Source organism: Miniopterus schreibersii (genome assembly GCF_964146895.1).
Source record: "Miniopterus schreibersii genome assembly, chromosome: 10".
Lineage (NCBI taxonomy): Eukaryota > Metazoa > Chordata > Mammalia > Chiroptera > Miniopteridae > Miniopterus > Miniopterus schreibersii.
In genome coordinates this window covers 49,043,293-49,067,437 of record NC_138110.1, presented here as the reverse complement: position 1 = coordinate 49,067,437, position 24,145 = coordinate 49,043,293, and the positions used below count along the sequence as shown (strand labels likewise).

Sequence of the window (24,145 nt, the reverse complement as noted above, 5' to 3'; positions counted from 1 at the left end):
TACAGGATTTTGCAAAGTATGAGATGCATCTGAGGTAAAGAAACAAACCTTTAGCAAACATACCAGAAGCAATACACAAAGTAGAGGCAGAAAATGTAGAATGAGAATGGGGGTGAAGGGGGTGAAAGTGAAAGTGATGGTGATGGTAGAAGTGATGGTGGAGGTGGAGGTGCGGGTGGTAGAGGTGGTGGGGATAGAGGTAGTGGTGATGGTGAAAGTGGAGATGATGGTGGAGGGGGCAGTGGTGGTGAAGGTAAGAGTGGTGGAGGTGGTGGTTGTGGAGGTGATGGTAGAAGTGGCAGTGGTGGTGGAGGTAAGGGTGGTGAAGGTGGTGGCTGTGGAGGTGATGGTAGAAGTGGCAGTGGTGGTGGAGGTAAGGGTGGTGAAGGTGGTGGTTGTGGAGGTGATGGTGGAGGCGGCAGTGGTGGTGGAGGTAAGGGTGGTGAAGGTGGTGGCTGTGGAGGTGATGGTAGAAGTGGCAGTGGTGGTGGAGGTAAGGGTGGTGAAGGTGGTGGTTGTGGAGGTGATGGTGGAGGCGGCAGTGGTGGTGGAGGTAAGGGTGGTGAAGGTGGTGGCTGTGGAGGTGATGGCGGAGGTGGAAGTGGTGGAGTTGGAGGTGGGGGATAGGGGTGAGGTAATCATTATAGAGGTGGAGGTGGGGTGATGGAAGTCAAGGTATAAAAGCATCTAATTCTAGCACCTATAATTAACAACAACTCTCACCCTATAGTAAAAAAAAATCTATAAGACTAATGGACAGAACAGCAAGAAATCAGAGTCCTAGTTATATTATTAACTAGTTATATGACCTCTGGGGATGATGAGAGTAATGGCAGTTACACTGTATAGCTGGCTGGTAACAGTAATGGCAGCTACATTTATACTATAATATATTACAATAGACTAGGTTCTATGTTATGCCCTTTATCATCTTGAAAATATAATTATTACTGTCCCCTGTAAAAATAAGACACTCAAGGCTCTAGGACTTAAGTGACTTGATCATGCCTATAAAGCCAATGGGTGGTGAAGTTTAATTCAAACCCAGGTAGCGCTAGATCTAAAAACCCAGATTACCAAGTGAGTCTCAAACCACTTAGCCACCTTTGGGGCCTTGTTTTTTTAATCTGTGAAAATAACTGAATTGAAGCAATGGTTCTCAATTTCTTTGATCTTTCCTCCTTTCTCACTGATTACCCTTATCAAAGGCCCTGGGTCCCATTGGCATGGGCATAAAAAGCCCATCCTTGCTAAGAAAGGCCATTCTAGATCTCTTAGCAATATGCTCTTTCACTTATCACTACTGTACACTATTGAGAACATACAAAATGGTCATTTTTATGCTGGTACCATTACCGAAAAGTGGCACTAGTGGAGTAACTGGTGTGCAGGTGCCCTTCTTTACCTCACCTGGTGGAGAACTTCTGGGCTCAATAATCTTTAGAAGCCCTCTGAGCTCAGAACTTTTCGCCAGCTCAGCAGGTAAAGACTGCTCCCCATGGTGATCGGGGGAGACAGGGCCAATTGCTTGCTGTACTGTTTTCAGGTCACTGTTATCTGTTCCCTCCTCTGAATTCTCACTGCTTTGGCAGCTTCTCTCTGCAGGCGTGTCACATTGGGAATACTTGCCTTGTCTCAGTCTTGCATCCTAAATGGTGAGCATGTCTTTTAGTCTCTGGTACAGACTTTGGGCCTGACACAGAACAAGCCTCCCCGCACTCAGGAGAAATGTCTGCTGGCCCTTAGAGGGGTTGGCGATCAGCACTTCTTCCAACAACACACAGCACTCACCACGCAGCTGGGAATCCACTCCACCGCCGAGCAGAAGGCTGACTCCTCTGAGAACGCTTCTCCCAGGTAAAAGTGGCCCTTCTCATTGCACACCCTCCAACCATCTTTGGAAATGGCTTCCCACGGATCCTCCTCAGACACACATTATGAATTCTCCTACTCTCACAAATGGGCTCAATGACTCCCTCTTAGACTACAATGTTCTCTCTTTGTTTGAGGACCCAAATAACCCTACATGTAACAGCTTCAGTCTCCACTGCAATCTCGAAAAGGCTCATTCAACGAAACTCACATGTCTTTCAAAGCAATTAAGAGGCCTCTTCTCATTCCTAGTCCTCTCTGACCTGCAGCCTTGACACTGTCAACTGCGTTCTCCTGAAGCTTTTCTTCCTGAGCTGATTCTGGAGGCAGCATGATGCGGGGGAAAGAGTGGACACACCGGAGCTCTGACTTCACCCAGCAGCTGAATGGCCTCTGGTGGCTTTGTTTCACCTGATCCCAACTTCTTCATTTGTAAAATGTGTAATACAATCCACCTTGCAGGGTTGCTGCAAAGATAAGTGATAACTTATGTAAAAGAGCCTCGCACGCAGCACATGCTCATAAAAATTGTAGTGATTGTCATCTTGTAGGACACAGAACTCTGTCTGACACCTCTCTCATCTGCTGGTCTGCTCTACTTCTTATGGGCATACTTAGAATTACTCAAGTATAGTGGCTCGCTTCAATTTTTCCCTTAATTATTCTTCTGGATATCCCAGCTCCAATCTCTCTCCAACTTACAGCCCTTCAAGAACTCCCAACATTATCCTAAAGGAAGGCCGCACTTGTCAGCCAGTCTCCAAGTTCCCTCACAGTCTGATCCCAACCTATTTTTACAGCTTACCACCCACTGCCAACTGTTATATGGAGCACCTTGGCTGAGGTCGGCATCCACTTCTCCATGTCCTGCTCATTCTCTAAACACAGCTTCTACCAAAAGCCTTTTGGGCAAGAGCTTCCCCCTTTTCTTCCTGGATGCCCACTGTGTATACTTTCCTACTTGTGCACACACACTTTTCTTTCATTATTCTTGCAAACATTTACTGAGCACCTATTGCATGCTGAACATTGTATCCCTAGCTCTTAGTGAAAAGTCACCCTGATGAATCAGACCAACAAGAACTTTGAGCTCCTAGACCTTCCCAGTCTGGGAGGGGAGAAAACCACACAGGCAGGGAACCACAAGACAGTGTGGTGAGTGCTAGAACACATGACAGGGACGCAAGGCCTAGAGGTGTGCAGAAGAGGGAGTGGGTGATTCTATTTGTGCCTCAGGGCAGGCCTGCCTTCCTCAGCTGCATCCAACTTTTTACTAAGTATGATATACTGGCAGAAAAGTGTAAACTCCACTAAGCACAGCTTGATGAGCTCTCACCACTGAGCACACCTGTGTAACCAGCAACCAGGTCAAGGAAAGGAAACTTGCCCCACCCCACAAGCCCCCTGCATGTTCCCTTAGTCACTACTATCCTTAAAAGGTAAGTATCCCTCTTGCTGACACCCCAGATTAGTTTTGCTGTGACTGAACGTCCTATAAATGGGCCCATCCAATGTGCACACACTGTTCTCAGTCTGGCGCTTTTGCTCAGTGCTCTGTGGGTGAGTGTCCCACATCTCTGCCTGGTGCTGAAGCTTGTTCACTGTCCCTGCACGAGCCTCCATGGTGACAACTACTATAATGTATCTATCCTACTGTTGACAGTTTGGGGCTATTATGAATGATGCAGTAATGACCATTGTACAGTGTTTCTTCTAGGGACACACTTCTTTTGGGTACACCACTGCTGGTCACAGGGTATGCCTACGTTCAGCTTTAACAGACACTGGATAGCAGTTTTCCAAAGGGGCTTTGCCAATTTATACCACATCAGCAGTGTCTGAGAGCTTGGGTTAAACCACAGCCTTACCTGCACTTGGTGGTATCCTTTGTTCCCATGTCAGCACTTCTACTGAGTGTATTTAGCCTCATGGCTGTGCCTACATTCTTGCAATGTCTGTGAAGCTGGGTCCTTTTCATATGTTTCCGACCAGTGGGCCATCTTCTCTCATGAAGTAGAATTCCTGTATTAAACTCCCCTTTTCTGAGCCCCAGAGCAGCTCCTATTTTCCTGACAGGCTCTAACTGGCCCCTGCCCTGAGACACCAGGCAGGGAGCTATTTAGTGCTGTCACTGAGAAGGCTGTAGGACTGGCAGGATCACATGACAGTGGTTCCTTAAAAAAAGAAAGCCAGAGTAGAAGCAAAGACAAAAACAGGAGGGAAGACTGGGATGGTGTGTACACCAACAGGAAGGAAGCAAGATCTACATTCTAGGGGAAAGAGCCCGAAATACAGAAAGAACACTTGTATTTCCCAGTTTCTTCCTTTCTCCCTGCCTCAGTCTTTGAAGCTAGACTCCCAAAATGCCCCCTCCACTTCGAAGGTTCTGAATATGGAAAAAAATGAGACTATTTTTACACAACTGGAAGGTCTTCTGGTCATATGCAGCTGGCACATGGGCACCCTCCCATCTGGGGACCTAATCTTCAACATCCCCGCCCCCCTTCCAAACTGGACTTTGAATTTCGAGAAGCAGGAACCACAACTGTCTGAACTATCTCTGGGTATTTAGCAGAATTAAACAAATGTGAGATTAATGAATGGCTACACTAATTAAATAAGGGGAAAGAGGGTGGAAGCAACATGAAAGACAACTGAAAACTTCTATCTCAGGTGCTTTTACAGAAAAGACTATTCATCCCCAAAGCAACGGGCAGGCTGAGTCTTAAAATTCCGGTTTTAAAGCTAAGGGAACTGAAGCTATGGAATTTAAACAACTTGCTCAGTGTCATAAGGCTGTTAAATTACTGAGGCAGAACTAAGGCTGAGGTCTGCTGGACTCCAAAGCCCGTTCGTCTCCCCACCATACCTGCCCCCATGGTGGAGGGCAGAAGAGCTCAGCAGCTATCAGCGTCTGGTACAGAGCCACTCAGCACAAGTCACCCTTAGCCCCATGGGAGCTGAATCCACATGTGATATGGGTGGACGCCAACATTTTTGCAGATGTTACCCTGTCTAATGCCCCCACCTATTCCCTGAAAGAGTTATTATCTCCATTTTACAGATGAAGAAACCAAGATGTGAGAAGGCAAAGTGGCTGCAAAGTGCGATGATACGAGCTGCATGCAGGCCCAGGCCCATCATTAACCTGCGCTGCCCTCTGCTTCACAGCTTGCATGTGAACACCATATGTGGGGTATGCTTCCAGGGGCACAAGACCCTCACAAGGCACCTCCAACAGCTCATTGCTCTCTGTGGGGAAACGGAAAACACCCCTTACTTAGAACTTGCAGTGTGGGCGTGAGGCACAATTACTCAGAAAGATTATAAAGCATAGCAGCCCTACAAAATGTGATTTCCGCACTTAAGAACAATCATCTAGGGAATAAATACTGCAGTACAAAGGGGTCAAGAAGTTTCCTCACCCTTGAAAATGAGTCTGGATTCTGTACAGGCTTTCCCCATAGGCTGAGCACAATGGGCCAGCCCTCGAGGTAGGTATCCTACAGCAGGGGCCGAGCCCCGAGGCCTCCAAGAGCCCAGGCCTCTGCCTCCCCTATCCCAACCTTTTCTCACCTGTAACCAAACACCCAACAATTTGGGGTGGTTGAGGATGATTCAACAACTGTTCCAAGTCTCCCCCTGAACAGGTTTCCACCATCAATTTCTAAACTTAAAAGGAATTGGGGGGGGGGGGGGGGAAGGAAAGGAGCTCAATGATTGGAAGGCCCTGAAGCTGTGTGCACAGGAACTGAAATGTTAAGGTCTGAGAGTATTCAACAAATGAAGGCAGAATTATATAAAAGCAACAGTTAATAAAAGAGACTGTCGGATGCTGTGCTGTCATGCTCCCAAGTCCTTACAGGAATAAAATTATCCAGAGAAAAATGGAAAACTTTTTTCAAAACTGATACAATTAAGCCTTTGACCGCGCCTCCTTGATTCCCTTTCTCCAGCGCCCTCCATGCCCCAGCTCCCTCGCCAGTCTCCAGTTTCCGAGGTGCTGGGGGTTCTTTCCTTCTTTGTATTATCACCAGCAAAATGCTGTTGTTTTAAGAGTTATTAAGGTGATCCTGTTTTTGCGCCTCCTTCTGGAGGCATTCAATAACTGTTCACAAAGACCTAGGAAAACCTCATTAACAACATAAAAGCCTACATCTGCGTACATGAGGAGTTTGGACTTCACTTTATGAGTGGGGCGACCAGATGAGAAAGAAGGGCTCATCCAGGAGAATTTCCTTTCCTTCAGGAAAGCAGAGAACTGGTTTTAAGGAGGAGAACTATAATAGAGAAGGGAGAGGAGAGTGATGAGGGGAAAACAGATTTTAGGGGAGGAAAAAAGCTGTGAGGCTACTTGCCTTCCACCCCAAACAGACACATGCCAAACCCAGAGAGGAAAATGCAGGAGGAGCACAGCAGGAGACCGTAAAATTGCACACATAACAACAAAAAATCTGTGCTTATGAACATATGGGCAACTGTGATAATTAGAGCTATGGCTGGTGGAATTTTTTACCCTTTTCCAGGATCTCAAATCACAATCCTTGTCATTATGGCTATAGTCAAACCTGGGAGGAGTGTTCCAGGAAATATGTGCTTGTTAAGGCCCACCTCTGCAGGCAGCTCGAGGGGCCCCGCCAACCCTCGGCACCACAGGCTGTCACCATCAGCACTTTGAGTTCACATCACAATTCTGGTGGTCCCCTGAACACCTCAAAGAGGGTGGACAGGTGGGGGTGTCCACTAAGCAGGAAGGAAACACCCTCATGTCCCCACATTTCTGCCAGGCTCCAGGGTGGCATGCCACAGGAGAAAACCCCTATGAAAATCAAGCCCCTCAAGCAAACTGTCAATTTCAAAGCTCCAAACCGTGACAAACGATTCTCAAAGATTTGCCTGCAATAAGCTGATGGCTCGGGTTGCTTGGCATGCTGTCTCAGGCAGGAGCGAGAACAAATTTTTTTACCCTCCCAACCATCCCCTCCCACGTTTTAAGCCGTTTCTTTGAAAAATAATCTGTCACAATCAACAAATGAACACCCCCCACCCAAGTAAGCAAGTTAACAAATGAATTTTCAAGAATTGCTGTAGGCTTTTAAAAAAAGAAAGATGACATGTCTTTGAATCTCACTCATTTCAAAGGCTGAGCCTTAGAAAAGGAGCATAGCCGTGGTACACTTTGATCTCCCTGACTCCCAGGAGAAAATCAATAATACAACTTTAATATATTTGTATAGCAAGACTTCACGTTATTATTATTTTTACCCAATGCGGCTTAACTAAAGCAAGAAAGGTATACTGGGTCTCAGCACCGCCCTGTGGTGCAATGATTTTTTTCTAAAATAGAACTATAACAAGCGAGCTCATTCAACAAAAAGATCTCTGTGACTGCCGCTTGTTGGCAGTTTGGGGGTGCCGGCTCGCTGTGGCACACAGGAGGGCATGTCCACAGGGTCACTGGCTATTGGGGCGAATGAGCATTGAGGCCTATGGGTTCCTCTCTCCCCAACAGGGCAGCTAGGACCTGGCCCCCAAAACGGCAGCCAAGTCCCAGCCTTACCTTCCTCTCAATGTGCTCCAGCTGCTCCTTATAGAAGGTGTGGCACCTCAGCTCCGCCTCTTGGCTCTCCAGGTCCCTGGCCTAGTTGGAAGAGAACAAAGCCCGTGTTAACCAGAAGCTGCTGGGCCGGGGCTGCCAGGAGAAACCCATGACGATTTCTGCTCACGGTGACATTAATAATGAGAAGAGTGCGAACGAGCTGAAATCTATGCCATGCTAGACCGCTTACCTGTCTTGTTTTTAATTTCCACCACAAAAGTTAAAGGTAGGTCATTGCTGGAACCCTTTTGCAGATGACCAGCACTAACATTTACTGAATGCTTACTAGTGCGTGTGCCATGTTCTGGAACAAGTGCCTCCCGCAGATTCTTTCATCTGATCCAATTTCTCTAAAAGATGGGTAGGATTATTACAATCCCCTATTACAGATGAAAAAACAGAGGAGCCCAGTGACCCAACGCTCCGAGCTGCGAGGGCAGAGCTGAGGTTTAGACCTCTGCAGATGCAGGGCATGGCTGGGAGCTGTTCTCTGGCCATGGAGTCCTTACACCTGGTACCACACCATGCCACTGACTTACTCTCTGGTTGTAAGAGGCAGGGGTGCCGAAATGCCCTCCTTCTGGTGAGGCAAACTCCCTGCCTTAGGGGTCAGGGATCTGAAAGGTGAGCATATCAGAACCCCAGAATCCTAGAGCTAGAGGGTACAGCTGCTCCCTCACCCACCTGATGGGGAACAAACAGAACTGTTGGTGCACACAGCTGAGGACCCTCCCTCATGGTCACCGTTAGGCTGAGGGGCTTGGTTAATCATCACAAACAACGTGGAGCCAGCTAACCTGGGGCTGAATCCACCCCACCCTTTAGCTGGGTGACCTCAATTTCCTAACTCCTCCAAGTTCCCACTAAGGTATAATATATAAACCTGGCATGGGACCCCACAGGACTCCGTAGAGGTTAAAGGAAACCCCACAGAAAGGGGCATGGTCACCGCAGGTCACAACAATGGGACACCAACATCATGGCAAAGCGGGGTCTGAGAACTCCAGAAGACAAGCCTGGTGTTTGTAGGAGGAATAATGCCATCCATCTGCTCGCCGTCTGCCCTCTGTTCAGGGTTAAGTGTGCTTGGACACCATTCTAGGCTCCTGTGTGACTTAATCCTCATGAACCCAGGAGCTAGTCAACAACTGAGGTGGACCATGAACCTAAGTCAGGGTGATTCTGAGTCCTGGGCTTCTTCCTTCCAACCACACTACGGTATAAGTGCATGGGTTTGAACTGCTCCAAGTACCAGGTAGGACAAGAGCTGATATCTTTGAAAGCTCATATCCTCGGCATTGCTATCCTCCCTGGCATGAAACCTTTCTGAATCCAGAGCAGGAGTGGAGGTGGGAGGAAGGGTGAGGGTTGGTAATGAGGAGCTGATCACACGACAGCATCTGCAGAAAGGCTTGGGTTTAGAGGACCACACGGCTCCCAGGAAAGCTCCAGGCCAGCAGGGTGTGGCAACAGGCTGACCACCTAAGAATTCAGTTCTAATGCCAGCTGGATCACCAAGTAGCCTGTAAACTTGAGCATGTTGCTAGCCTTTTCTTGTGTATTTTCTCCTTACCTGTAGAATATAGAAGAGTAGTGACTTGGCTCCAGAGACAGCTGTAGAATATCTAAAAATGCCAAGAAGGCTTGTGGAATGCCTGTGGAATGCCAACACTTCAAAAAGAAAAAAACTAAATACAAACAGTGAGACTGAATACTGGGGATTTCTCGCAGGATTTTTCAAAGCACGATGCTGAGGCGTGTTCCAGGAATGCGAGCATGGCTAATCCATGCTGGACCCTCCGCAGCCAGCACTCGACAGTGAACTATCCCTGGTGCAATCAGAGAATCTGATACAATAAAGCAGCCAGCACAGAAATTTCTCCCAGGGCCCTGGACCTGCCATTTTCTGGCCAACAGTCCCAGCCAAGCAGGAAGGTGACATCTGAAAGCAAAACTGTCTTGAGGCTCTTCCATAGCCATTTGCTAGGGGGCCAGTGGGGCGGCAGACAAGGAGGCACTTGCACACATCCCCCCACCATCTAACTGACACATCAGGATGCCTCTTTGGGGAAGCAACTCCAGGAATGTTCAGCCCGTGTTGCCAGCATGAACACTGATGTCAGGAATGGGAAGCAGAGTTAAGGCTCCAGGCAAAGCTCCCCAATCGCTGCAGCTTCCTCAGGCCACATAGGGACTGTTCACACAGGAGAAGGTATATTGAGGAGGGGGGGCCTTCTATAATTACATCAATTTGCCACACAACTAAGCTGTTATCAAGTAAGTAAGTGATGAACTGTTTCGATAGCTATGAGTCTGTCTTGCCCACTGGAACAGAAGCTCAGTGGGAGGAAGGGCTTTCCCCGACTCCAGCACATCCCCAAAGCCTTGGCCTCCATCACAGTAAGCCGGCCAGGGGACTAGCACACTGCCTTCACTCCATCCCCTAACCGGCACTATCCACCCACTCTGTTCATCTGAGATTTATAAGGAAATCCAATGATTGACAATAGACAGGAGGTAACATGGATAAGGGCTGAAGAAAATGAACGAGATACAAACATTGGGATGCTAGTGCCTGGCCCAGAGTAGCACTCAGTGACTCGATTCCGATGAATGCAGGTGGGCATCAGACAACGCTAGTCACTCTGCATAGCTGCAGCAGTCCAGTATCTGCTTCCCAGCACCCCTGAGAGGCCATGCAGCAGGCATCGCTCAGCATGACCATGAAATTGGAGAGGCATGGGCAGGTTTCAGCGACTGATTCAGTAATCAACAGAACATTACTGAGTGTCCACCATGTGACAGACACTATGGTAAAGGGGCTGGGGATACAAAAAAAAAAAGAGAGACAAAGTTTCTGTTCCCATGGAGCTTAGATCCCAGTGGGACAGACAAATGTGCGAGCAGATAAATCAGATCATTTCAGAGAGGGATGTGTGCTGGGGAGGCCACAGACAGAATAACTCGTGGGGTAGCAGGTTGCTATTTTCTCTAAGGAGAGATTTCTAAAACAGTCTTCTGGAGGGAAAAATACTGAATAAAGTATGCTATCTCCAATACAAAGGGAAAATATCACCATTATGAAGATCTACTCAGCAGATTACCGTCTTTGACTGGGGAATTGACAGGAACCTTTAGTGGTTTAGTCAAGGATTTCCTCCAGTTAAGACAGCACGAGTCCACACTCTGATGTGTCTACGCTGCTCCAAACACAGAGCGAGGGCAGATCAAGAATAAGAGCACAAGGCCAGAAGGACATCGCGGAGCAGGAAGAGAAAGGAGGGGGAGGAGAGGAACTGGGAAGGAGGGCGGATGTTAGAGAAGAAGGCGAGTGGAAGGAAGGGCAGGGCAGGGCGGGGTAGGTGAAGGCGCGGCGGGGGAAGGGAGCAAGAGGGGCACCTAGGAAGAAAGATGGGGAGTTTGGAGGAAAACGAGGGGAGGAGGAGAAGAGGATGTTCACGGAAAATACCAATTAAAATTACAGGAATAATTGTAAGTCAGTCAGTTATTACAATAAATGTGGACAGCTTCTAAGGTGGACCGCACGCAGTGAACCCTCTCCTGCTTCTCAGGCCCTTGTGTGCTGCCCTGCCCTTGAGCACGGGCTGTGCCTTGTGAGTAACTTCTGATGTGTAGACTATGGCAAAAGTGATAAGATGTCACTTTCCAATTGCCAAAGACAGTGATTTTTGCCTTGCTCACTCTCCCTCACTTGCTCACACTGACGGAGATGCCCCCATGGTAAGGAACTGAGCCAGTGAGAAACTAAATCCTGCCACATGAGGGAAAATGGAAGCGGTGCCTCCCCAAGCAGAGTCCCCCAGTGAGACCGTGAGTGCAGCACCATGAGTGCAGCCCGTGGGAGACACTGAGGCAGAGGAACCAGCCAAGCTGGGCCCACATCCTGGACCCACAGAAACCATGACATAATAAATGTTGACTTTTAAATCACTAAATTTTTTGATGTGTTATTTAGCAATAGGTAACTAATACGTAACGTGAATCAATTAATCTCACCCTTAAGATTGTCATTTTGAATAAAAGAAAAAGAAAATCCAACTATATTCCACTTACAAAAGACCCAACCCCCCATACTAAGGGCCTTACAAAAAAAGAAAACCTTTCACTGGACATAAATATAAATTGCAGACTCTACTGTTTTGTTTTGTTTACACAAAAGATTGAGCATTCAAACGAAACATTTTAAAACACGCACGCACACAAAAAGAAAAAGTAATGAACTACCCTCAGGAAAAAGTACTCAATAGAATCATACATAGCAATACAGATAATAGAATCAACATATAGAGATTTTAAAATAACTATGATTAATACGTTAAAGAATAGTAAAAAAGGGTAGACACCATGCGTGAAAAGATGGAGAATTTCCACAGGGATATGGACACAATTTGGCCTCCATTATTTATGATGAGAAATCAGCTGTTAATCTTATTGAGGGTCCCTTTTATGTGATGAATTACTTTTCTCTAGCTACTTTCAAGATTCCCTCTTTGACTTTGGACTTTTGACAGTATGACTACGATATATCTAGATGTATATCTCTTTGAGATATCCTTGTGCACAGCCCTTTACCTACAAGTGGCCTTCTAGAGTCCCAGGAATATGTCAGAGCTTTTCAAAGCCTCCTACAGGCATCTCATTCTCGAGCTTTTCTTATTAAGATTTTGAGTTACCCTATTGTTTGCCTACACTGTTATCCTTCTCCTCAGGCAGCTGTGATGTTCAACAATTGCCTCTGATTATTTTGACAAATGCCTCCTGGGAAAAAGTGGTTTGCAGCGGACAATGTCTGAGTAACATCAAATAAAGGCAGCCTTGCAAGTGGGGTCTTCCAGAGAACCAGCAGAAAGAAAAAACACTGACAACTCTGTAGGAATGGGGCTTTGAGTGACTCCAGTCCATTTCTGCCCTGTCCAGTGCCTGTCAGGCTGCTGGTTTCACCATGATTGCAGCTGTTTGTTTTCCAGGTTACTGCTTAGTTGAGGAGAAGAGGGTGGGAATACATTTAAAATGCCACGAAGCGTACTGTCCTTACTGAGATTCTGAGATTCACCTTTTTTTTCTTTTTTTTTTTTGAACAAATATTCCTGGATTGCTGAAAACCTTTGGTTAATTTTCAGAGTTCTGAAAAACTAGATTCTGACTATTTTCATTGCTTTTATAGAAGAGAGGCTTTTCAGAGGTCTTTACTCCACCATTTTCACTGACAACACCCAAAACTATAAAATAGAACCAAACAGAAATGCTAGAGATAAATTTCTAGCACAGTATGGCATGAAATCATGGGTTTATTAGAAGACTGGGCAGAGCAAAGAATCAATGAACTTGAAAACAAGTCATTAGAAATTACTCAAATTGAAACAAAAAGATCATGAAAAATGAAATGGAACAGCGCACTCGATATGACAATATCGAATGAAATTGTCATACACTTAATTGGAGTCATAGTAGGAGAATAGAAAAATGGGGCAAAAGAATGAAGAGACAAAGAACAAGAATTTTCCAAAATAATTAAATACAACAAATAACATATATAAGAAGCTCAGAAAAATCCCAAGCAGGATGCTTTTATAAAGTTCTTAAATAATTCCTGAAATAATCAAGTATTTTTTGAACATAGACTATCATAAGGTGTTTTTTTAAAGTAATTTCTAGAGCAGCCACTAAAAAAGTAACAAAAAAGGGCACAAATAAAAAGTCAATAGAGGAGATAAAATGGAACTCTAAAATATATTGATTCAACCTCCTCCCTCCCCCCACACAAAACCTTCAAGAAACTAGCAACAGAGGAACAAAGGACAGGTGGAACAAACAGAAATTAAATGTCAAGACAGCAGATTTAAATCCAATCATATCAATAATGACATTAAACATAAACAGACTTAACCCCCCAAAATAGTTTCCTATTTTGTAAGAAATTACCAAAAAACTTAGTGACTTAAAACAATACAAATTTATTCTCTTATAGTTGTAGAGGTCAAAAGTCACAAATAGATCATATTTGGCTAAACTCATGTTATTGGCAGGGCTGTATCCTTCTGAATGCTCTAGAGAAGAATACATTTACTTGCCCTTTCCAGCTTCTAGTGCAGGGGTGGGGAACCTTTTTCTGCCAAGGGCCATTTGGATATTTATAACATTATTGGTGGGCCATACAAAATCATCAACTTAAAAATTAGCTATGAAGAAACTCCTAGATTTATTGAATTTCGAGTCCCACCTGCAGTTGTCTTGGCAGGGCCAGACCAAGTGACTTCGCACAGGCTGGACGTTTCCCACCTCTGTTCTAGAGGCTGCCTGCATTTCTTGGCTCATGGCCGGACATCACCTGGGCCTGTGCTCCTGTCATCATCTCTCCTTCTCTGACAATACCATCTCCCTTATTCCCTGATAAGGACCCTTGAAGTTATATTGGACCCACCTGGATAATACAGGACAATATCTCCATCACATATCCTTAACTTAGTCACATCTGCAAAGTCCCTTTTACCACATAAAAGAACATATTCATAGGTTCTGGGGGTTAGGAGGTGGACATTTGGGGTGGGGGGCATTATTCTGCCTATCATACCCCCCCAGTGAAAAAGAAAAAGGCAAACTCTATGTTATTGATAAGAAGTACATTTTAAATATAAAGATACAAACAGGTTAAAAAAAAGAAAAGAAAAAGATCTGTTTAAAAAAATATGTAACACAACTAATAAGGTATCTGAGAGGCAAGTTAATGGTCTTAAATGCTTTATTTTTAAGAACTGAGACAAACAAAAAGATTCCTCATTTCATGTATGAATAAAAAAAGACTCAGATTAAGTGACTTGCTCCAGGTCACAAAGATGTAGGGCTATAAATACAGGTTTCCTGGCTCCCAGTTAGCCAGCCTCACAACATTTTGGGACCATGTCATCCCATCCTGAATTATGTTTTGATAATGTAAACTCACTGAATGATCATCGAACTGGATGCCTCTAAAATTATGTATTATAACAGTGCTTCTCAAATGTTTAATGCACATTTGAATCACCTGAGATTTTGATAAAATACACATTCTGAATTATAGGTCTGGGAAGGGCCCGAGATTACACATTTCTAACAAGCTCTTAGGTAATGTTACTTTGAGTAACAAGACACTAGATCATGACTATAGGAAGATAAATGGTTATAATGACATCTCAAAGACCTTACAAGTTCCATGATGGGTCTAAATTATGTTTCACACACCCCTTCCTTTAAATTAATAATAATATATTCTAATTTTAAAAGATGATAGAATAGTGGTGTAAGAGAGCAGGGTTTAGAGTTAGAAAAAAGCTAGATTTAAATACTAGATCTGCCACTTCCCTAGTGACCTTGGCCAAGTCAGAACTTCTCTAAGTCTCAGTTTCCTAATCTATACAATGGGGAGATTAACACCATCTATATTTCATAAGGCTGTAATGAAGTTAAATAAGATTATGCACATAAAGCATTAAACACAGCATCTAGTACACTGTAGTTTAAAGAAAATAAATGGCAGCCAAGAATGATTATCATGATAATAAAAGTGTTATTATTAAACTCTGAACCAGAAAAGAAAATACACCTATCCACAACCATAACGGATAGCAGATTTTTAATGTAAAAAGGCAAATCTCAAAAACAAATATAACTTTGAGATGATCTGAGTTAATATCTGCCCTGGAACTGATACGGGGATGCTCTGAGATGCTCTGTGTCAACTTCCCTCTCATGTAGGCACATATCAGTATTTACGCTCCCTCATTATACATATATGTCTATCTACAGTTACTGATATCTTCTTTTTTAAAATGTTATTGGATTTCTCTATTGATATATAGTTCACATACCATAAAACACATCCTTTTAAAACTTACAATTCAGTGGTTTTTAGTATATTCACTAAGTTATACAACCATACCCAGTATCTAACTCCAGAATATTTTCATCACCCCAGAAAGAAACTCTGTGTCCATTAGCAGTCAGTCATTTCCCCCTTTCCCCTATACCCAGGCCCTAAATGTCCATCTGGATTAAAAACATGTGATATATATCCACACAATGGAATATATTCAGGCATAAAAATGACTGAAATACTGATAGATGCTACAACACAGTTGAACCTTGAAAATACTATACTAAATGAAATAAGCCAGACACAAAAGACCACATTATTATAAGATTCCACTAATATAAAATATCCAGAATAGGCACATCCATAGAGAGTAAGAAGCAGGTTAGTGGTTTCCAAGGGCTGGAGATACTGTAGTGGAGAATGTGGCCTAACTCCTGAGGGGTATTGGGTTTCTTTTTGAGGTGATGAAAATGTTCTAAGCTTAGATTGTGCTGATAGTTATACAATGCAGTCAATACACTAAAAACCACTGGATTGTATACTTTAAATAGGTGATTTTATGATATATGAATTATATATCAATAAATATATTAAAAATACATAGGATTACAAAAAAAACCAACTGTTCTGAAATAAAGTTATCAAAATATTAAGAAAAAAAGACTTCAGGTTGGAAGACCAGTTAGAAGGTCTATGCAAGAATCCAGGTTACAGAAGACAGCAAGGACCCGAACAGAGGCTAGCAGGAAGGGGAAAGAGGTCCCACAAGAGAAGACTGCCTGATTAAATGGAAGGCGGGAGGCAGGGAAACACAGGTTGCTGGCCTGAAAATGGGGAACTATATCTACCTAGATTGTGAAGACAAATGAAATAGTGCACCTTGCACTTACGTGTATCATCTATACTAGCTACATATATTCACACAGCTAATATGGTATTTAGCACATGGATATGCTTACATAAACTGCTGAGTCTTGTCAGGTGCCAGCTTGCACAGTGTAGAAACTTGTGTGTATACAGAGATGCATTCCAAGGTGACAAATTGTATACCTACTGGTCTGTTTACCAGCCTATACCCCTTCTAGACTGTAAATTCCTGGAGGTCAGGGGCATGGCTGTGTTTGCTGCCTTATCCCCAGAGCCACACAGGAAATATTCGTTCAAACAATAAAATGAATGACGTTAATTGGGAAGTGCATTTGGGCGGGGAAAGAGATGCTAATCTCTACGAAGATAGTACACTATGATGTCTAAGAGCTTGATCTAGATTCTGGCTCTAACAATTACTTGCCACAAGACACTGGATGCTTCATTTGTCTGAACCCAGGTTTCCTCATAAGGTTGCCATAAGAGTTTGCTGTCCTTCATTGACTATCAAATGGGTCCTGTCCAGGCCAGAGCCCAGAAGAAGAGTGGGGAGGGTCAGAGTTGTCTGTTGACCCCAGAAACAAGTCCCAACTCCTCAGGAGAGGCCACTTCTCTAGGATTACCTTCCTAACTTTCCAAATCAGCTATTGTGCCAGGAAAGAGAGGGCAACTCAGCAATGTGCCACTTTTTTGTTCCTCATTACTTAATGCACATTTTCTAAGAATCTCTGATGTCTCACAGCAAGCTTTGAAAAAATATTCTATTACAAGACCATCTGCTGAAATATTGTAAGCTCTCTCTGAAGCCCCCATTTCCTTTTATTACCAGGGAAAGTTGCATGAAAATGGTCTCATTCTGAAGGCTCGTGTCTGCTCATGCTGCTTCCTTCCCAGTCTCTACCCACGGGCTGCAGTGCTGAGACCCCCATCCAAAGTGTGGACACAGTTCCCATGTCCAGAGGACCAGAGACAGAAACTTCGGGTGCAAGGGACCACAGGAGATGGCCTCTGAGGCAACTGAAGCCTGCTGTTCCACATAGCCCAAGTAGAAAATAATAAGAGCACAAGGAAGGATACCATGGAAAATGCTCAATGCTGGTCAACTCACACATTTGATCCAGCCCTCCTTCCTCTTAGCAACACCTAGGTACTGAGTGAAAAGTATAATCTCGGTTATAACAGAAACAAGAATCAGCACAGTCTCATGAAACAATCATGGGCAAGTCAATAAAAGCAGCAGTGACCATTTACTAACAGCTAATAAATAATTACCTAAGTGATCCTTTAATTTACACAACAGCATGGTGGGGTAGAGAACTATTATTAAACCCACTTAAAAGGCAAGAAAAATTAGGTATAGAGTAATTAGGTCACCCAGAGCCACACATGGTAGAGCTAAAATTTTTAAGTAATGGACCTCATCTACCAGAGTAATAAAGTCCTACCTGGTATAATTTTCTAAGCAAGATCATCTTAAGAAGCCAGGATATCACCTCTGCCATTTCTAATCAAGTTCTAGAGCACAGGAATGATGAGGGTTGGAAATTAAACATACCACTCAGGTGCGGTGGCAGAGAGGGGGTGGGCAGGAGGAACCCCAGGCTAGCACAGAGCAACAATGAATCACACATTTCCTGCTTGTGAAAGCCCCAAGTGACAGCCTGATCTCCTCTGGAAAAGTAGGCTGGCCGGGCACCCTCCTCTGTCCCAGTCATAACATTCAGCATTGTATTGGACTGTGTATTTGCCCCTCCCATGGACCATGAACTCCCCGAGGACAGGGGACTTTCATCTCCATATCTGAAGCTCTAAACTCAGGGTCACCAAGAATTTGCTGAATGGATAAAAGAATTAGTCAGGAAAGGAAAGTCAAGCTAGTGGCCCATGAACTACATAATCCTATTTTGTTTGGTCTGCTGGATGGTTTGGGTTGGTTTTTGACTGAATTAGTCACCAGCATTTACAAAATCATAATTTTATACAGAAAAAATTTTGACCTCCATATGAAAAACTGGAAAATGGTCATTAACAAATTGTGGATGAAAGCTGCTATCTGTGGAGAGGAAGTGGACTCCTGTGGCCATACCCTGCCACAGCTGTCCTCAGGGAGACGGGTGCTCCCTGGAGCTGAGTACCTGGTGTGGTCTCAGTAGGTCCCCCCTGAAGATGCCCTCTCTCCTCTCAGCATCTCCACACCATCCCTGCTATGGCTTTTGCCTCTCCTTGTAAAATGTCCCCGATGCTGACATTCGGTCACACTCATTCGGTCAGCTGGGGTCAACAGACACTCATGATACACTCATTCAGTCAGCCAGTCGGTCACAAAAATGTCCTCGATGCTCATGTAGCCAGACTATTCTTAGAGCAAGGGGTGCTGCGATGAATGAGGGGATGGACAGAGAAACTCAAACTATAAAGATGTTGGATGGTGATGAGGGGCTGTGAGAACAGAGTGACAGGCCAGAGAGGTAGGGTGAGGCCTAAACGACCAAACGAGGGCCCTCTGAAGAAGTGACATCCGAGCTGACAGCCAGAGGAAAGGAAGGAAGGCTCACAAAGATGCAGGGAAGCTGGTTCCCAGCAGAGAGAACACAAATGTGAATGCCCTTACCTGGAAACAGATGTGACAGGTTTCAAAGCACGGGAAGAACAGAACAAACAACACGACACACAGCAGAGAGGGAGAGGCCATCTGCGTGGGGCCTCAGAGTGTACACTGCCTTCTCTGAGCAGTGGGGAGCCACTGGAGAGTTTTAAGCAGGAGAGTGATATGATCTGATTTATTTATTTTTTAAATCCAGTTCATAAAAGCTGAACTGGAAGGCTGCTGCCCAAGAGGATGGCCTGATTATCTTAATCTTCCTGCACCGTGCACTTGCAAGCACAAGCACACAAAATATCAACTGTGGTTATGACAGCTGTATGCTGCACAAAGGCGGCAAGGAGAAACCTTTACAGAGGAAATAATATGCAATTTTCTAGCTGAACACCTTTTAAAAAGTAATGATGGAGAATATAATCCCTGCCTGTGAGTGAGGCAGAGGCTGTCGTTCAGGGAGGGGTAACAACATGCCACTTGAAATAAGCTGGTGGGGGCAAAGCGAGCTTACCCATGTATCAAAATCTGCAGGCTGAAAAGACAGAGGGAGAGGGAAAAAGGAGCCAGGATTCCACTCAGCTGCTGCTGCTTCTCGCTGAGGCTACAAATATTGAGTTCAGAGACGGTGCTTAAACATGAAGTGTGACTGAACTTGCCTCCTAGCAGAAAATAAGGGTCGATCTATAGCTCCAGCTCCAGGTCATAAGGCAAGACACAAACTGAACAGAGCCAGCCATGGGTGAGTGTGGGGCTCTTGCATGCCCAAAGACTTCCAGAACAATACCTCCCTGACTTGATATGAAACTCAAACCTGAAAGTCAGGTGTGCCGATGGGTTAGAAGATGTGTCACAGAATCTTGAGGTGGAGGAGTCAGAGAAGAGCTCCCAACTACCCGGGAGCAGGGACCCAGGTCCTACCCTAAGCCTATAGCTGTGCCAGCAGGCAAGCTGGCCAAGATTCACACATACTAGAGAGATCATGGGCTCTGTGCAGCATTATCCCACCTCCACCATCGGCACCTACGACCTGAGCTAAAACGATGACATCAGGAACATGGAACAGCTGCCCTGAAGCCAGCATAGGACTTACTGGGCTCTGGGTCAGCTCCTGTGGCACTGCCCAGAGGCCGAGCTGCAGAAGATGGCAGCAGCCATTCTGATGGCCTTCGAGATTCTGGGAGTCACTCAAAAGTCTGCTCCAACTCTGTGGGTCCATCATTAATCCATGACTGCACTACCGCTGGGGATAACAAATATGAGAAACTAAAGTAATACTTTTCTTAGACCTAGCCTCACTCACCTAGAAAATACTGTCCATTTCACACTGCAACTCTCCCTCAAACGCCAGTTTCCATGGCATTTGCTTTTGGCTCCTACTGTTCTTTGCCAGAAAGCCCTCTTTTTCTATACCCTGCCTGCCAGCCTGACATGTTCTTCAAGGGCCCACCCACGTGCTCTGCTGTTCTTTGATTATCCAGGCCCCAATCAACCCTTCCTTCAGCACCCTCTAAAACCCCACCTTGGAGCCTTGGGGGCCAATGGGAGGTGCTGTACTATTTCTAGGTGGGGGCAGGGCTGCTCTGCCCTGAACTTGTCAGGGGTGGGCAGCTGGCTGGGGCTCTGACAGTCACTGTCCCATGAATCTAAATACTGAAAAAGTAACACAGAATGGAGGGACTGACAGAGACCACAGGGACAGCAATAGGAATAGCAGTACAATGAGGAACCAACTGGTAGGGCTTCAGAACCTAGGCCTGCCTGAGGCTCCCTTGCTTCCAAGCCATTCCCTAAACCTAGCCCTTCAGCCTCAGGTCCACCAGCAAGCCCCCAAGATGCCTCTGTGAATTCCCTCTTTGCTTAAGACAGCCAGAGCTGTTTTCTATTGCTGCAGTTGAAATCCTGACTGATGTCTGGCTAGTGTGGCTCAGCAGTTGAGCATCGACCTAGGATCCAGGAGATCAAGGTTCAATTCCCGGTCAGGGCACATGCCCAGGTTACAGGCTCAGTCCCCAGTGGGGGGCATGCAGGAGGCAGCCGATCAATGACTCTCTCATCATTGATGTTCTCTCTCTCTCTCCCCCTCTCCCTTACCCTCTCTGAAATCAATATATATATATTTTTAAATCCTGACTGACATATTTTTTCCTTCTCTCTCCATCCAAACAGAACTATTTCTCCCCTCTGCACTCCCAGTGCACTTAAATATATTTTTAAATTATTCTACTTATTGTTATACTAATTGATCTATAGTTATTGATCCCCCTGCAAATATAAAAGCTTCATGAGAGAAGCCCCAAGTCAATTCTGTTTGTCTGGCATAGTACCTGGTAGGTAGACACTTCAATGTATATTGAAGTGAATTTGTACTTATAACTTAGGCCACCTATAATAATGCTGTAATCTTCAAGAATTCTGGGGGGAGGTTACATATTTATTCTCTAACAAATATGTATTATTATTGCCACTATCATGATGGCATGATGGATGTGGATGCCAGATGAGGACCCTGAACGTGAACTCACACAGCTATTAGATGGCAGAGCTGGGCTTTGAACTTAGGTTTGCATGATTATGAAGCCCACATTCTTACTACCTCCCCACACTGCTTCCCAATAGTCTTTATTAAAGAAATACTACAGGCAAGGCACTGTGTAAATTATTCTAACAAATCTGCTGCTGATCAAAATAGTGTTTAGAAATAGTTTTTGAATTAACATGTTTATGCATATCTTTTATAGTGGCAAATCTATCTTTAAGAGTGGTATCAAGTTTCTGGAAAGAGCCCATCTGGTATGGCTCAGTGGTTGAGCATCAACCTATGAACCAGGAGGTCACAGTTCGGTTCGATTCCCAGTCAGGGCACATGCCCGGGTTGCGGGCTTGCTGATCAATGACTCTCTCTCATCATTAGTGTTTCTCTCTCTCTCCCTCTCCCTTCCTCTCTCTGAAATCAATAAAATTTTAAAAATTAAAAAAAAAAAGTTTCTGGAAAGAGCTAAGGAAGGAGGCCAGGTGTCCTGCTGGGGGAAGGCCCAGCCATAAAATGTGGAGTGTGCAACCCTATCGCAGGAGGAAACTGACTTCCCTCATACAGCTCCTTACCTAGTAAGTCCTAGGAGTGAGTGCAGAATTTTAACTCTCCTTAGAGCTAAAAAGTGCGTGTATGTGTGCACACATGTGTGCGTATGTGTGTGGATGAATGCATGTGTGCATGTACACAGAGGACACTGATTACCTCCCATTAACCCCCTGGTTACACACCTATGGGAACTGTGCCATTGTGTGCCTTGTCTGGCCCACTAAACTTTTAAGCCACTGAAGGGGCTCCCAGCACAGTATGAAAGCTGGATCTATAAACTGCTGGGCCCAAAGTGATAACTAAGGAAGACAAGATGCTAAGGTAAGAATTCTCCGCCATCCTTCCAATATCAGTAGACCTTGCATGGGGTGAAGGCTCACCTTGTGTGGTTCCTCATCCTTCTGAGAGGCACTGTAGTGGCCCTAACTCAGCTGCCTCTGATCAATTCTGGTCCCACACCAGCACCCGCCTCACTGGGTCAGACCACCAGGATGTACTACTTGAGTCCTGTTCCCAAGGATGCCACACAGCAGAAAGAAAACATAAAGCACGCAATCCCAAGAGCCAGAAGACTCTCCAGGCATCCTGTGTCCTCGTCTTGGCAAAGGGAAGAAAGACTACAGCTCCTCCTCTGTAAAGCAGGCACTGAGAACTTCACAGCTCCGAGTCCTAGATGTTTCAGCAGAAAACAAGCAGCACACACTGCAGGAAGAGTCCTGCCAGCTTTAGTTGTGGATTCCACAAATACTCAAAAGCAGCTACTAGATGACTAGTGCCAGCTTGATGTGGACATGGTTGAGACCGTGCAGAGGGCCTGCACAGAGGGCTCTGCCGCTGCTAAAACAACACAGCCCCTGGCATTCAAGGGTGGTCTCTCACTGTTGGCAGATAAGGCTACCACAAGAAAAGGTAGCATGTGTTCGGAAAGAGGAAGAGATAGATGCTCATTCAAGTGCCTATGATGAACCATTAGACACACTGAATGTGCCATTAGATACCTTGAGCCAGACACCTGTTTTGGAATCCCGACTCCAAACCCTACTATGTGCAGGGCCCTGAGAAAGTCAGCTCCCCTCTCAGTGCCTCAGTTTCTCTATGTACTGTGGTGAACACTAACAAAATCATATGTGAAAAGCTCCTGGCACATCATAAGAGCTCAATAATCATAAGTCCTTTTTTCTCTTTAATTAGTACCTGTTGGCTGCATGTTTTTATATACTTTTGCAGAGGCAACATTTTCTTTCCTTCATCTTTGAGCCAAGAGACACGAAGTACAGTGAGAGGCACACAACAGGCCTTCAATAGGTGAAGATGTTATCAGCATTAACATTTCCTGAGGGCCCCCCGAAGCGTCTGGCACTGGACTACAGATTGAAGCCACAGGATACAGTCATTCAGCAAAAATGTATTGGGCCTATCGTGTGCCGGTCACTGTTATTGGTGCAAAGTTAGGGAAGAAGGGGCTTTGAGCAAGAAAATAAATAAATAGCCTGGCTGGGTGTGGCTCAGCTGTTGAACATCGACCTAGGATCCAGGAGATCAAGGTTCGATTCCCAGTCAGGGCACATGCCTGGGTTGTGGGCTCGATCCCCAGTTAGGGGCGTGCAGGAGACAGCCGATCAATGACTCTCATCACTGATGTTTCTCTCTCACTCTTCCTTTCCCTTCCTCTCTCTGAAATCAATAAAGATATATTTAAAATAAACAAAACAAAAAATAAAATAAATAAAACTTTCAATCCAGCCCAGACAGTAAAGCAAGAACAAGGTTTCAATTCCAGCAAAGGGGGGAGGGGAGAGGAACAGCAGAGGTAAGCTAACTGAGTTTGAGAGACCTGCAAGCGTCTCAGAGACGTCAAGTAGACCACTGGTTATGCAGGCCTGGAGCTAAGGATGTTCTGAACTTAAAATCACAATCGAAACTGAGACAGGAGACCACATTTTCTGGGGAACCACAAAGACTGAAAATATAAGAGGCTGAGTATGTAAGACTGGGGGCCCAACATTTAAGGTGGGAAGGAGAGGAGGACAGCAGAAGAGATTAAGAAAGATGAGGCTGAGGAGGAGTGGCAGAGACCGCAGAGGAGAGTGGCATCTTAGAAGCTTGGGGGAAGAAGGGTCCTCAGTGTCCGCACCCAAGGAAGGGTTAAAGGGGATGAAGCCCCCTCACCAAGCCACTGATTTAGGCTGGTGTTTTCCAAATCATGTTCCCTTAGAGGTACCCCAGGGGGCTACTGCAGCACAGAAAAGGCAGTGAGGT

The 24,145-nt window shown here is 45.1% G+C and overlaps 1 protein-coding gene across 2 annotated transcripts in view; it reads right to left on the bottom strand.

Annotated features, from left to right (window-relative positions):
* The window catches only part of CHCHD6 (coiled-coil-helix-coiled-coil-helix domain containing 6), a 181,972-nt gene that overhangs the window by 82,916 nt on the left and 74,911 nt on the right, over positions 1-24,145 (bottom strand). The window contains exon 5 of one of the 2 annotated variants that reach the window (XM_081149946.1): positions 7,433-7,513. The exons of the other annotated variant lie outside the window; for it this stretch is intronic. Within the exon in view, the coding sequence (XP_081006072.1) occupies positions 7,433-7,513 (81 nt within the window). The remainder of the gene's footprint in view (positions 1-7,432; positions 7,514-24,145) is intronic. 2 annotated transcript variants of the gene reach the window in all.